The 16031-nt window shown below is 40.0% G+C and overlaps 1 protein-coding gene across 2 annotated transcripts in view; it reads left to right on the plus strand.

The window, feature by feature from the left end:
- The window catches only part of megf10 (multiple EGF-like-domains 10), a 165590-nt gene that overhangs the window by 21050 nt on the left and 128509 nt on the right, over nucleotides 1–16031 (plus strand). For both annotated transcript variants that reach the window (XM_048527988.2, XM_048527989.2), the window contains exons 2-4: nucleotides 9351–9484; nucleotides 10931–11032; nucleotides 11497–11597. In XM_048527988.2, the coding sequence (XP_048383945.2) occupies nucleotides 9354–9484; nucleotides 10931–11032; nucleotides 11497–11597 (334 nt within the window). In that variant the 5' untranslated portion in view covers nucleotides 9351–9353. The remainder of the gene's footprint in view (nucleotides 1–9350; nucleotides 9485–10930; nucleotides 11033–11496; nucleotides 11598–16031) is intronic.

Consider the following 16031-nt stretch of genomic DNA (forward strand, 5'->3'; position numbering starts at 1 on the left):
AATTTTGGGATTTGATCCAGCATGGGGTACGGTTTAGTGGGCTTGACAACGGGAATTAATCAAAATAAGTATTGGCGACTATTAGTGGCAACTGATGTAATCCTTTATTATACAACTTAAAAAGTTGACATACAACCATTTGGGAGGTATGACTAGACCATTACTATGCTCTCAAGGGTTGGACAATGGAGAGCGTTGGCCTAAACTAGGCTTATTGCAGCTCTTTGAGTGAAGTGTTTAGGCTTTTGCAAGGAAGTGACAGAATTGTTGGAGAGAAATAATTTCCTTTTGTGTGGAAGTCAAGGACAGGGAGATGTAAACGTTAAATCGGAACAATTTCAGGAGAAAAGTGAGGTAATATTTCTTTTATGTAAAGGGTGGTAGAAGTAGGAGGTCTCTCCCACAAAAGCAATTGATGTTAACTTTAAATCTAAGATTGATCGAGTTCTGTTAGTCAAGGGTATTAAGAGATATGCAACTGAGGCTGGCGAATAGAGTTAAGGCACAATTCAGCCAGGATCTCATTGCATGCAGAATAGGCTCAAGAGGCTAAATAACCATCTCTTGTTCCTAAGCTAGAAAGGTAGCCCTTTCAATCAAATAAAACTGCTCAAAGAAGCATAAAATATTTGGTTGAGCTGTGGTAAAATACTTTGTCCGCTGAGGCAAATTATGCCTTAAGAAGTCTATCTGATTCCCAGATGGTGAAGCTCAAAGAATCAATTAAATGTGAGTGACAGTTAATGAGTTTTGAGAAGATTTGTAGCTCAGGTTGAGGTTCTGGACGTGAGTTTGCTCGCCGAGCTGGAAGGTTAGTTTTCAGACGTTTCATCACCATTCTAGGTAACATCATCAGTGAGCCTCCGATGAAGGCTTCATCGGAGGCTCACTGATAACGTTCCCTAGAATGGTGACGAAACGTCTGAAAACTAACCTTCCAGCTCGGCGAGCAAACTCACGTCCAGAACCTCAACCTGAGCTACAAATCTTCGAGGTTCTGGACGTGAGTTTGCTCGCCGAGCTGGAAGGTTAGTTTTCAGACGTTTCGTCACCATTCTAGGGAACGTTATCAGTGAGCCTCCGATGAAGCCTTCATCGGAGGCTCACTGATGATGTTACCTAGAATGGTGATGAAACGTCTGAAAACTAACCTTCCAGCTCGGCGAGCAAACTCACATCCACAATTAATATGAAGTAAAGCAGATGACGACAAATTAATACATTTGAACCAAAAGGGGCGAAAAACATTCAGTTTCTGCCGCACAATGCTGTCATCATGCATCCTCAGACACAATGCAGCGAGGTGACACTTACCAGTTTACTGATCCTTACAATATCCATGGATCTCAGCTTCAAAAGTATGTTATCTGCTGCTCATTTTATATTCTGTAGAATTTACAACTCAAAAAATAGGCAATTTCACCCAATGGGTTTGTGCTGGTTCAAAGCAATTGGTTTGTGCTTCACATGAGTCACGTCTTCCCCTTCATTCCAATTAGAATTTCCTTCTATTCCTTTCTCCCTCATGTACTTATGATACTGATAGCTTTTATTTTTATTGACCAAACCAGCCATCTTACTTGTCTCTTTTCCAAAGCAACAGCCAGAGTGATTTTGACAAAGTCTCTTATGGAAAATTTTGAAGAAAGTTTTTCTAAGCGGAAATCTATTATGCAATGCAAACTTTACAGAAATATAAATGAAGCTGGTTTGCGTGTCCTGCTTTGTGATTTGTTTGTTGAATTCTACATTGTATATTGTGAGGTTGGAAAGGGGTATCCTATCCATTTTCCTTCATATTCAGAAGCTCCTTCAATCTTCTTGACCATTTCCTACGACGTGCCAAGGTGATTTTCCACGTTTGCCTGTGTGGTTGTAAAGCTGATGTCTGATATGAGAACCAGGATAAGCCGGTTTTCATAGAATTATGCAACACGTGGTCATGCCTTCGCCTGCTCTTTGAAAGATCTCTTCAATGAGTCCTAAACACGTGTTCTTCTGCACCAAGTCTGGCAAATTTTTCTCTTCACTTATTTATCCAATTCTCTTTTGAAAGTTGTTATTGAATCTACGTCCACTGTCCTTTCAGCCAGCACATTCTAGATCATAAGTCACTGCATTTATATAACTTAAAATGCCCTCTGATCTCCCCTCTCGTTCTTTTGGCATTAGCTTAAATTTACATAATTTAACATGTCACCAACTAATGCTGAAGGAGCTCATTGTTCTCTGAAAATTGACGTAATTTGATGAATCCAGTAATAGTTTTTGTCTTTCAGCTTGTGAGAAAAGAAACAAGACTCCTGTCTCCCTGAAGAACACAAGATAACAAGATTAGAAATAGAAGCAGGAGTAGGCCATCCAGCCCCACAAGACTGCTCTGCCATTCAGTAAGATCATGGCTGATCTTTTCATGGGCTCCATTAACCTGCCTGCTCACCATAACCCTTAATTCCTTTACTGTTCAAAAATTTATCTATCTTTGCCTTAAAAACATGCAATGAAGTAGCCTCATCCGCTTCGCTGAGCAGGGAATTCCACAGATTCTCAACCCTTTGGGTGAAGAAGTTCCTCCTCAACTCCGTCCTAAATCTGCCCTCCACCCCTGTTATTTTGAGGCAATGCCTCTTAGTTCTATAGTTTTACCTAGTTTTAGTTCAAAATCATGTGGAACATTCTAGATTGTCTATTTACCATGGAGTCATCCATTACAGAGAGGTGACATGGCCAATACCTTTTTCTGATCATTCTTTGGAGCCAGTCCACAATGACACAAGTCCATAACCAGAGGTCAGAGATTTGAAATCATCTGCTTTGGATCAAGAAGGGAGACTCAGAAAAATTGCTTTCACTCGAGTGTTCATGGGATTTGTAATGCTCAACCTGAAAATTTCAGAGATGGACAGATACTTCAGCAGGAGGGTAATGGATGATGCTTAGTGGTCTGGAACTGAGTATGCTTGCCAGCACAGACCACAGACAAAATATGCTGAATTGTCCACTTCTTTACCTCACGTTTCCTTGATTCTACGACCTTGCTAGTTCTTGTTAACCATGGAAATGATGGTCAAGTACATGTGTGAAGAGTTCAGGGATGATCAAACATTACATTTGAAACAAATTGCTATGCCGATTTAATACAGCTAGTATTAAAAATTATCTTATCATGGCTGCACAATTCTTTAATAATGGAGAATTTCCACAAATAACCCTAATGAACAAAAGCATAATTACTGAGATGTAGTGAAATCCTCATTGTGTAGCAGGTGTACGTGATGAAACTATTTGATATTGAATCCCGCTGGTAATCTGAAGGAGTAGTTAAGATTTTGGTAGAAGCTTGTGGTTTGATTAAGTAGGCTGGCGTTTGCTGCAAAATTAATGGCATTTATACGAATAATTTTAACTTAATCTAAATCAAATGAATATTTGTAAAATTTAGAGATAGGAGATATTTTTAGCAAGACTGAATGCAGTCCAAAATTGTTTACTTCATTCTACTTCTGGTGCAGTGGGAAAGGGCTATTTTTCTGACATTTCAGGTTTTCAGTTCACTAGCAAATTTGTTCAAGTCTGTTTTCCTGACCAGTGCAGTAGGAGACCGGTAGTAGAACAGCAGAATGTCAAAAAATCTGCCCTTGCTGCTGGTTCAGTTGTAATTCTTGGTTTTCTGTTCTGTTAAAAAAATACACAAATGCACATCTATTCACAGAATACCTGCAGTGCAGATACAGACCATTCAACCCATAAAGTCCACATGAGCCTCCAAAGAGCATCCCACCCAGCCCGGACCCTGTCACTTTGATGCAGCAGTGCTAACCACTAAGCCACCTTGAAAACCACATAGCTTAAAACCATTTAAGGTGCCTTACTGTTCTTAACCCTAATTGGTGTACATGGAAGTAGTGATTTTAATGGTAGTAGAAATGCTTTTCCCAACACAAGCAGTTGAAGAATTTCAAAACTGAGGTTCGTATATTTTTGTTCAGCAAGGGCATTAAGGAGAACCAAAATGAGTCAAAAGTGTTGAGATGCAGATCAATCAAGATCTAATTGAATGTTGGGACAGGCTTGAGGAACTGAATGGCCTCCTACTGTGCTCTTTACTTCAATGTGAAAAGGCTGTGTTGGCCCAGGAGACAGTGTTGTGGAGAATAAAAAATGCATTTACTGGATCTGATGAGATTTTCTCTGGTGCAGTCTGCACTCCTGCTCCACGTGAGTGAGAGCTCTGCCTCACTGTTTATATTGTTTTCTTTCTGAAGACTCCCATAGTGACAGAGTGAGGGTCCCTTCGTTGAGCAGTCAGATGGCACAGTATTCTTTTTTATTTGAAGCTACTATGGCCGTTAAACTAACACCCTTTGTGGGAAATTGGTTACTACATGTCCTCCACTACAACAATGATTACATGTTGTAAAGTTCTTCATTGGCTGTCGCATGCTTTGGGATGATCTAAGGATGTGGAAGGTGCGATTGAAGTGCAAGCTTGCATGTCATGGTGCTTAATGCATTTGCAACTTTGTGCAGAATATGAAACCTGGGTCAATAAGTAAATGGGATTTGAGTGATTTAGAGGTTTTTATCCAGTGTGACAATTAATTTTTCCCAACAATGATGGGAAGTCTCAGACTTGAAACATTAACTGTCTTTCTCCCCACACAGATGTCGCCTGACCAGCTGAGTATTTTTCCAGCATTTTCTGTTTTTTATCGCAAAGTATTGTGTCTGGTGAACTTCAGTAAGGGGGAGTTCTTGTCGAACTGACGTAGCTATGATAGCTCTCCTTTAACTGACAGATTCTGGGAGGAACAATTTGTAAACTAATATTTAATGCCAGGTTTCTCAGGAGGATGCACAATCTAAAAATCTGCAAATGTTTCAGATAAACCTGCATTTATACAGCGCCTCTAACATAATGAGGCATCGCAAGCCTTTTCATGTAAGTGTATCAGACAACATTGGAAACTGAGCTACGTATGGAGATTTTAAGACAGGTGGTTTGCCAAAGCAGTAGGTTTTATGGAGTAATTTTGAAGGAAGAGAGGGAGGAAGAGAGCTGGAGAATTTCAGGAGGCGATTGCAGAGTTTGGAATTTTGGTAGCCAAAGGTCAACAGTAGAGTGATAGAAGTAGGGATGTGCAAGGGAACAGAGTTGGAGAAGTGTATAGATCTCAGACAATTGTACAGCCAGGGCAGGCCTCATAGCTACCAGTGAAAAGGAATGCTAGTTGATGCTGTAGTGTGCATTTATGTATCCTGAATACAATTCTCCCCTCCCTGGAGGTGGTGAGAGAAGGCATGAGCAGCACAGTTTATTGGGCAAGTTAGCCTTGTAGAGATACACAGCCCCTTCTTGCCACCTCATCAAAACAAAATTGTGAGATAATGTCGATCAGGGACTGTCTCAACTGCCCAGTCATTAAAGCAGTTGAGTAAAACCCCAGCAGGTCTGACAGCATCTGTGGGAGAGAAACAGATAAACAAAGGGCCTCAACCTGCCACCTTGTGGTGACATAGCTTTCTAAGGAATGAGAAAGTTATGTGGTTTCTTGACTGGGAATCAAGGGTGACCTGCCAGCTAGGTTGCAGAGTCAGAAGCTCCATTTGCCTTGGTCTGCACCCCCGACTCGCTGTCTCTCTCCTCAAGACCCCTATGTGGCAAGAAGCAAAAGGAAAATACCTACCTCCCCTGATGAGTAGGTCTCCACTGAAGGCCGTTAATGTATGGAAGAAGCTGAGTACGATTCGACTGTATCTGCTGGTTTGCTGGAGTGCCACTATTGATAAAGGCTGATATAGACGCAATGTAATGGGGCCAGTCTATTTTTTCAAAACCTAAAAAGCCCATCACCAACATTTACTCTCAGAAAGGGAAAACACTGGCCATTGCAATAATTATCACCAAGTAAGATGAGGCAATTAACATGACTTAACTTGGACTATATCTATAAAAAGAAATATTTCTATGAAACAATGCCACTTTACTGTATAAGTCATGAAGGTCCTCTTTAATTCTGCTTACAAGTTGACAATCCCAGAACTCTGGCTTTATAAAGCAACTAACAAAAGGATAATTATATGTCTGAAGCAGTCCTAAGTTCTGGAAAACATCACATATTTTCAAAGAGGTTAAAAACTGGTTTTTATGGTTTTGTTTTCAAATTAAAGATGATGACAATATCTTGTGCTTTTTTAAACTACAAGTATTGGTTTTGTAATTCTAAAAACTTGTAAATTAAACATATTTGAGGTTGACTAAAGATTCTGAAGGAAAATTGTGGAATGAAATTTGTAACATACAAAAATGTGTTTACTTTGGGAGGGGGCCTGAATATCATTAATTTTGTAATGGAAAACGCTGCTTCAGAGGAGGAAGAAGATTGGTTGAAATCTGCTCTGGATAACTTTCTGAGACCGGCAGAGACCTCATCTGTGCTGATAAATTGCCACATGGGTCACCTCAATGATGCTGCCATGCTGAGGCCACTTTGGCAGAGATTGTTAACATTTTCCTGCCAAGGATTGAGCTTTTGGCAGGAGACCAGGCTGTTCTCTTGGTACTCTCGGCACCTTCAGCTGGCTTCCTGGAGACAGAGGCAAGAACCCAGTACAAAGAACTTCTACCACCACTCTCATTTCTCCCTTATTTGCATGGCAGACCCTTGACTGAGGACAGGTATTGTACCTCACACAGTTAGATGGAAACACTTGAGGCAAAGTTTGGACCTGATGAGCCGTATCTTGTTGGAAATGTAACAGTGGACTGAATTTTTTTGTCAAACCTGAGATATGTTGTGTTATTTTGGAGCGTTTGTCACCACAAGATTTAATGAGTTCTCTCATTGTAACCGACTAAACTTGTTGCATTAATCCCTGATCCTATTCCTGTGGCACCATTCTTGCCAGATTTCCACTCCATCTTACTATTTCTTGTTCCAGGAACAACTTGCCCCTCAGTGGATTTCTGCCAAAAGACTTGTATCCCTTGTACCTATTGCATCTTTCAAAGTGCTGGTGCACTCCCATCAGCACTGTCAGTCTGGAGCTGGCCTGCATGGTTCCTGAGATTTGTCCCACTAATGACAGACAGGAGGAAGTCAGTGCCCCACTTTGTGGACAGGGGGCCCAGAGTCGTGCTGGATGGGATGGTGCAAACATAGGACTTACACTTCCCTGCAGTGACGGTTATGACACCAGACTACGCCAAACTGGTCTGAAGTTACCACTGGGTTAAAACATTTCAACCATCTGCAAGAATGCCCAGGAGGAAGGTCAATGACCTCTACTTTGCCAGCTGCTATCTTCTCTTTGAAACCATTCACAAGCTGTTAGTGTACCCATCTCCCACCAAGTCTCAGACTCTACCATTTCTCTCACTAATGCTTGCAACGTCTTCCCTCACTCCTGCCAACTCCTGACAGCAGTAACTTCACATGCGCCATGCGCTGTCTAATCACCCACCTGGAACACCTCCCCATCCGCAACATCAGTAATACTGTGCCACCCACATTTACCCCTTAATACCTGCGCCCTCTCTCACGCTAGGAGAAAAATAGCCCACAATAGAATGGGGTATTTTGTTGATGGGGCCCCAACATTCAACTGCTCACCTCTTACATGGAGAGGATTTTGACTCTGACTGCCCCAAGCAGACCTTGGAATGGTTAACATGGGCCACCCTTGACTTAGTGTGCCAGGACTCCCTGAATAGAGGCTGTCCTCCTTTAACGTGACTGAGGCCTGCTGACAACCATAACAAGCTTCCTTTCTTTGTGTCTGTTCTAAATGGTGAGATGGAACTTAAGTACTAGAAGTCTGGTATTTCTGGCTGAGAGGCAAAGCACAAAAAGGCAAGGCGAGGTCATACAAGGCAGAGATACCAAGAACATCCAGGTGATTCAGAGCTACTGAGCCTTGAGAGAGTAAGCAAAGATCCCTGGGATGGAGTCTGGTCCAGTCCATGTACTGAATGGTGTGTGTCGCTATTTCTGCAGCATTACAATGATAGTTGCTGGTGCAGCCCAAGGTGCAGCACTGAAGTGCAGAAGTGTATTGTATGTGCCCTGAGAGTTCACGGAGGTTGGCACATATCAGATGACAATATTCATGGATGTGGGATGCATGTGGCCAGTGTCTATGGAGTGTGTCCTGAGATGTAGGTGCTTAATGTTCAAAACCAGAAGTGGTACAGAGTGAGCAATGAACTGAATTCGCCAGGTTTTCTCAATATCTAACTTGTTCAGAGTGTTTGGTAAGATAAAAAGCTGACTATTAATGAGATGAGTTGGGCTGTCAACAAAGCATTTAATAAGCAATAGTTGCCTTTAATTGTTGCATCACTGTTCCCTAGTCAAAAACTCATGTTGCTGCTTGTGAAAAGGACAAATGATGGAGCATGATGTTCTGGACATCCGGATCAACCTCTCTGCACTTATGGCCCAATTCTGCCACATGTCCTGCCATAGACTGCATTGCACAGACCCTTATCAGATACCGCCCAATGTGTTAGTAAATGAGGCGATACCCCATCTGTTATGACTCCCTAGAACTTGCTGGTTGATTTATTCAGCTCCCCTGATTGCTTTGCATGAATGGTATCTCATCCTCAGCCTCCCCACTATTTTTAAGAACTTACTGGCTTTGCACATTAACCCATGAAGTTCATTGCAAAAAATTGGGATTAGAACTTAACAGTGTAAGTACTTCTTAATGATGGGATAATTGTTAACAGAATGCCAATCTATCTCTCTTGTTCAGAAACAGAACAATTTAATATGTGACATCTTATTCCTTAAAGAATTGAAGTGATGGTGTTTTTAAAAATCCAAAATCTATGTATCAGTCTTTTCTATCTGCTTCTCCCTTCATCCATTCTTTCCTTTCTTTGTTTATTTCTATTCATGTATCAGATTCAACTCAAGTCCATTTGATTTCCTTCTACTTTGCTCCTCTGTTACTTCCTCAACCCATGAATCTGTGGTTAAAGAGAGAAACTCTCAATCTTGAATATTCACTTTGATATCTGATGCCGTTTGCCCTTTTCCCATTCTCATCAACTCACTGACTCAGCAAGCTGCAGTGTAAAATTAACTCCAGCTGAAGGGTACCAACAGCAGGATGCCCAACTCCAGGAAGATGGGAGCCAATCTATCCAGCTCCTCATCTAAGTTGTGACTCACTGTACAATGGCGCCAGTTATAGCATTAATGTATATCTGATGGCTAGGTGATATTTAACCCTGGCCATTCTGTATGTCCTATCTTGTAGCTTCAGCCGTTCGATTTGTTCAGCTTCTTGAGATGTTTGTGTTATGCAATAAATAATTGAAACATTTTCTTCATAAACAGGTCATGATTTCTGAGAGGATGATTTCTTGTTCACATTTCCGTTTTTTCTTCATTATCACCCTTTTGTATGGTTTCTGGTACAATGTGGAATCACTAAACCTCGAGGACCCTAATGTCTGCAGTCACTGGGAGAGGTAAGGCAACATCACACCTGCATGAAGTAGTTATAATTGACCAAGTCATTGATTTTCTGATCATGTTTAATTGATTTAGAAGCTTAAGAAATGTGTCAATTTATATATTATTGTTCACTGCATGAATGGGAACTTAGATTATTATGCATATTTAAAAGAGTTTAGTGGGTTTTAACAGTCTGTTTTAAAATGCATTGGAAACTCCTATTACAAACTCCCACTGTGGCAGAAGCTATTTGAATGTAATACAAAGTACACCTGTAAGTGATGCTTGACTACATGCTGTCACATAACATTAGCAAAATGAGGTATCAGTTGCTTTAATATTCTGAGTTTATCTCCGTGTAATAGGAAAATTAATTTATCTGGTGCTAACAGTATCAGAGTATGAAATTATGTAAATAAGATTAGTATGAACTGTGGATCTATTTCGTCGTACTTTATTTATCAATAAATCAGTCTATTGTGGTATACTTCCCTGCAGGAGGCTTATTGCCCAAACACCCTGGTCTTGCCAGTGAAACATACGTTCTATCCATTAAGCATGGGCATAAATTGAAGCCACACTATTGCATCCATCGACATAACAGATCACCTGTCCAACCAATTGAGCTAGCTGACCCCCTTAGGCATAACCGTTGCACTTCCCCCAAGCCCAAAGGCATTGCTAAGGATGAGTGCATCACTGACAATGCCATCACTAATAGTCTTTGAGACAATATTGTGGTGAGCTGTATTGTTCAATTCACTGTAGTTTGCCTGATATAGCTGTGCTCAGTGTTGTTATGAAGGGTGTTCCAGATTTTTGACGTAGCTATGCTGAAGGAATGGCAATATAGTCCCAAGTCAGGATGCAGTGTGACTTGAAGGGGAATTTGCGGTTGTTATTGTTCCCATGTATCTGCTGCCCTTGGTCTTCCAGGGCTAGAAGTATATCTACCTGCTTGTTTGTCAGTTTATCAGAGTGAAATTGAATATTGTTGTCACAAACAGGAAACCGAAATCTTTAGAGAGGAGGACATCTGAAATGGTGGCATTTAGTCCTGAACAATATTGTTTCCTTTATCATTTCATGCAATATGAGCAGCACTGGCTAGGCCAGCATTTATTGCCCCTCCCTAATTGCCAACAGTTGAAAGCAGTTATGTCGTTTTTAGGCTAGCTTTTTTTAAAATTCTAGATTTTTAAAAATTTGAATTCAAATTTCAGTTGGGTAGTATTAAGTCCATTTTCCTAGAATGTTAATCAGGGCCTCTAGAATGCTAGTCTGGCAACATTACCACTACACCATCTCCTCCTCTTGTATTAGATTAGTGTTAAAAGTATTTATTGGAAAACATATTTTAAAGTTTAACATGCACATTTGAAGAGTTTGGACTTCAAACGACTGTCGATAAATTGAATAAACTATTTATATGACAAGTAACTCGCTGTTTTCCTTCCAAGCTATTCGGTAACTGTACAGGAATCTTACGCTCATCCATATGATCAGATCTACTATACCAGCTGCGCTGATATCCTGAACTGGTTCAAATGCACAAGGCATAGGTAAGACATCCTCAGAATCTCAAGCTAATCTCTTTGTGAAATCAAATTAAGACAAAAGTTAAGTATGCCATCTTAATATTGCCACATTTAATTCTGTATTGGGGTAAAAGGAATTAAAGATCAGTTTATTTCACAGATGTTGGATTAGCTTTTGGTGTTGGTTCTGGTCTCTGGTAACTTTTGCGTCCCAACAAGGGTGGGATATGCATAGCCAAATTGCTGAAAGAAAGGCAATTAATTGGTAGTAGGTGTGTCTTTCACACAGTGTGTGGGGTCTATAAGCTGGAGGGCAACTTAAATGTGATCCAAACAGCCAGGTCATTTTCTTGGCACAAAGGATATGGAAGTCCAAAACTCCAACCGCTAGCTGAATGTCTTTTCATATCCCTTGAAGCTCATTTGATTATTTCTGCAGCTCACGACCTATTGTAACATAAACCCACGTTCTGGCATTTGTCTTCCAGAATAAGTTATCGTGCGGCCTATAGGCGTGGCGAGAAAACAATGTATCGCCGTCGTTCTCAGTGTTGCCCAGGATTTTATGAAAGCGCTGAGATCTGTGTTCGTAAGTTTTTTGCTTTTATTTGGAAATAATTTGGGCTGTATTTGAGGATTTGGTTGGTGAGGCAGTGTGAGCATCTTAGCAGCCCGAAAATATCAGTTCCTGCACCTTACTGTTAATGCGTTGTCTTCTTGTGTGAAACTCCATAGGATGCCAACACAATACTATACAATCTATTGTGGATTTATTTTGATGGCTTCATATTCACATGAAAGCTGCCAGAAAAAGCTATAAATAATCTTTTACTACAACCAGACTATGTGCTTTCTTGCAGATTGCTCAGTACTGCAAAACATATATCCATATTTGACCTTCCTTTGAGGCCAACATGTATTTATGGAAATAATTGATCTAAATGTATTTATAATTGTATTTCACCTCTAATATGGACATTTACCATATATCAACAGAGCATTGGCTATCGACTCAATAGTTTAACTAAACAGTCCGGTGGAAGGAGTAGTATCGTCACCTGTGATTCAGCAGTTATTTGAGTTCAATCTTACTCCAAAGATTCAAGAACATAATCTAGATTGACATTCATATTGTAGTGCTAAGGGAGTGCTGCACTGCCAAAGTTGAGGCCTGATTTGTTACAACTAGTCCTAGTTCATTCATTCTCATCCTGGGTGGAGAGGGACGAACTGGTTCCCCCTCGTTATTCAACTTCTCCTTGGTTGGTTTGCGACAAAGTTAACTTAAAACAATGGATCCTTTCCTTTATGGATACCTTTCCTAGCTCCTTTGAATTTCTTTTTAAAATAAGTCAATTTAACTAGGCTTTGTTGGTTTGAAGAAGGAGTGTGTTTATTGGTTACTAAAAAAAGGGAGGAAAAGTAGACTGCAACATGGAAGAATACAGATTTGAGCTGAGTGAAGGATGATAGTTACAAATGATACATGCATCAGTTTTTGGTTTGTCTGTGCGACGTAGTAGGTGAAAGATTGCAGCCGTTAAGTATGGTGATTTCGTTGGCATTGATTCCAGCAGTCGAGTAGTTGATTGGGAGATTCTGGGTTCAACAAATAGCTGAAAGGAGTTGCGTGCTTTCCTATTTGACTGTAGCTATTGACTGGTGACTTAATCCAGCAATCAGAGTGAGACAGAGATCTTCTGTTTTTTGCCTTTATATCTGCAATTACAGGGGTGTTTAGTAGATGTTCTTAGCTGCAACCTTCACAGCAGACACTAGCCCAGCGGCACTAGAAAACCAGAAAATCAGAGGTGCAGTTCATTTTTTTTTAAACGTTCTTTTTTCTCTTGTATTCCTGGCAGGAGGGAACATAGACATGTCTTTTATCCAGACTGCCTGAATATTATGTCCCTGGTCTTGAGATTTAAGTCAGGTTGCGTGGTATGCCTCTCTTCGAAGTGATTCGCTGAAATTCTTTGACACCCTTCTATCCTCTAGGATGGACCATAAAAGATCCCATGTCCAAACTTTGAAGAAGAACAAGAATATTCTTCCTGATGTCCTGTCTATGCTCAACCTTCAGCAATATTTAAAACAGATTATGCAGGTCCTTATCACATCACTCTTTGTGGGACCTTAATATGTACAATTTCGTTGCTGGATTTCCTGCATTAAAACAGTCACTGCAGTTCAAAAATTACTTCCCAGCATGTTCCAAAGACAAAAGTTATGAAAAGCATTGTATAAATGCAAGATTTTTTTCTGATGCCGTGTAAACTGATGTTGGGTTGTATCATTATATGGCTTGTTTAACTCTGGAACAGCTTAATTATGAAAGTTTCTATATTTATAAAAGAGATGATGTAACATCTTCCATACAAATTTGATTTTCATTAATCTATATGAAATTGATTGAGGAAGCAAAAGGATTTAATATACACCCGTAGTCCATTGAGCAGCAGCTGTAAAGTAAGAAAGTGGTTTATTACTTTGACTGGCAACAACACTTAAAATAATATTAATAAATTTGAGATAACATGGTGTAGAACTGGATGAACACAGCAGGCGAAGCAGCATCAGAGGAGCAGGAAAGCTGACGTTTTGGGTTGAGACCCTTCTTCAGAACACCTTCTCCAGCATAGGCAGTTCCTACTATCTAAATAAACTTGAGTTTGTTTTGTGCTGAGGAACCTATCAGGTTGAGAAAATTAGTAGCAGATGAGAGATTGGATGTTGTGAATTTGAATGAACTTGGTTACAACAGATTATTTCATTCACTTGATAACTGAGTGACCAAAATGTACAGATTAACTGAAATAAATGGGGGAAGGAAAGTAATGACTGATATTTATACAGCACCTTTTACAGCCTAGAACATTTTAAAATACCTTACAGCCATGAAGCACTTTTTGAAGCGTTTTCTCTGTTGCAACAGTGCAAACAGGACAGCCAGTATGCACTTGGCAATGGCTTAATGACCAGATAACTGTTTCTTGCGATATGTAGCCAGAATGCTGGTTTAAACCCCATGCTCTCCATTTAAGGAGTCCCAAGGGATCTTTTACATCCATTCAAGCAGGCAGAAGGGACCTCATAACATCTCATTTGAAATACAGCACTTCTGACGACGTAGTACTCCTTCAATAATGTACTGTATTGTCTGTTTTGATTTTCGTGCTTAAGCTCTGGAGTAAGATTAGAATTTTGAACAGTTCTGTTCAGAGGCCGGAATGTTAGCCACTGAGCCACAGATGATGCTCTTCTAAGTAATGTAATTAGTTTGTTGGTACATTGAAAACAAACCAAAATTTTCAAACAAAATGGGATACACATAATAACAAATATGAGTTGTAGCTGTGTAGGCAGCACTTTGGACTGAAGAGACAGGAGGTTCTAGGTTTAAAGTCCACTCCTGAAATGAATACAAACAACAGACTGGCACTTGTAGTGTGGCCCCCTGGACCTTCTCTAGTGAGTATAAGAGATTTTGATGCATTCTGTTGATGTTGTGGCCATCATTGACTTTTAAACTGGTATCAACAAAACTATGGTTGCCCTATTAATATCCTGTTCTGTTTTTGGGATCTTGCTGTGCATAGGTTGGTTGCCACATTCCAAATTACAATAGTGACTACACTTCAAAAATGGCTTTAAAGCACTTTGGGATGACTGAAATGTGTGAAATAAATACAATTTTTTCTTTTAAATTATAAAAATATCCTTTTATGATAAAAGCCTTTTATTTGGAATAAGTGTAATGCCTTTTTCCTGCACAGGTTGATGAGTATACCTCCTGTGACTGTTCTGTTGCTTTCTGCAGCGGTGTAGATTTTACGCGGGTACAGTTCTATGCCACCACAAAGGCACGGTTGTCTGTTTAATCAAAGCTGAATCAATATGTGTGCTGATTATTTTCCGTCAGACTTGACAACTGATTAATTAGATAGTGAAATGTTACTGAAGTTGAACTAGCACCAAATATCCCTAATCAATTAATTTCCCTACAGGTCGTTTGCAGATGCTATTGCAAGCAGTGTAGGAGATAAATATTGGTATGTAAGGGTGAATCAATATAAATCCTGAGCGAGACCATTGCAGAGGTAGTGGGTGTCTTTTAAGGCAACACAATCACATGGTGAAAATATTAAAGCAATAGAGGTAGTCTGGCACAGATTTACTGCAATGTTAACTGGCAAGAGTGTTTACAATTGTGCCCAATACGTTCAAATATCTGTTCTGCTTGCATTAAATCAGATTAGGAATTGGACAAAGACTTGCAAGTGAAGAAATGTATTACTATGGAGGTGGGGGTGTAAATGCAGGAGAATGCAATTAACTGGATAGTTCGTTCAAAGAACTAGTATGGGTATGATAGACTGAATGACCTCCTTCTGTGCTGTGCATTCATTTGTGAGAAATGCTTAACGGTTTGGAGAAATAGGACAGTGTAGATGGGAACAGGTTGATTCCAATGATTTGAGAGACCAGGAATAAGGAGACATGGACAGATGATTAAATACAAGAGACACACAACTGGGATTGGAGAAAATATGTTTCCATAAACTGTTGTTCTTCTCTGACTAAGCAGATACTATGTGAACATATCAAGAATAGGTCATCAAGATGTTCAGAGGATAGGAGATCAAGGAATATGAGAACAGGGTAGACATGGAGAAGAGGGGCAAAGGTGTGCGTGCAGGATAAATACCTACGTCATCTGACTAAGCTGATTGATCTATTCTGCTGCTGTCATTCTAAGGATTGGATTTGAAATAAGAATCATTCAGTAGTAATCCTAGATGTTTACAAGGGTTTTGACAAAATAAATAAGGAAAGACAGTTTCCAATAGCAGCAGGGTTGGTAAACAGAGGGACATGAATTTAAAATGATTTAGTCAAAAGAACCAAAGGGATGATGAGACTTGTTTATACAGCAAGTTCTTGCGATTACAGAACTTCCTTTCTGTGAGGAGTGGTTCAGAACTCTGGGTCTGTACTCAGTGCAGTTTAGAAGGATGAGGAG

This window comes from Stegostoma tigrinum, chromosome 3 (assembly GCF_030684315.1).
Source record: "Stegostoma tigrinum isolate sSteTig4 chromosome 3, sSteTig4.hap1, whole genome shotgun sequence".
NCBI classification, from domain to species: domain Eukaryota; kingdom Metazoa; phylum Chordata; class Chondrichthyes; order Orectolobiformes; family Stegostomatidae; genus Stegostoma; species Stegostoma tigrinum.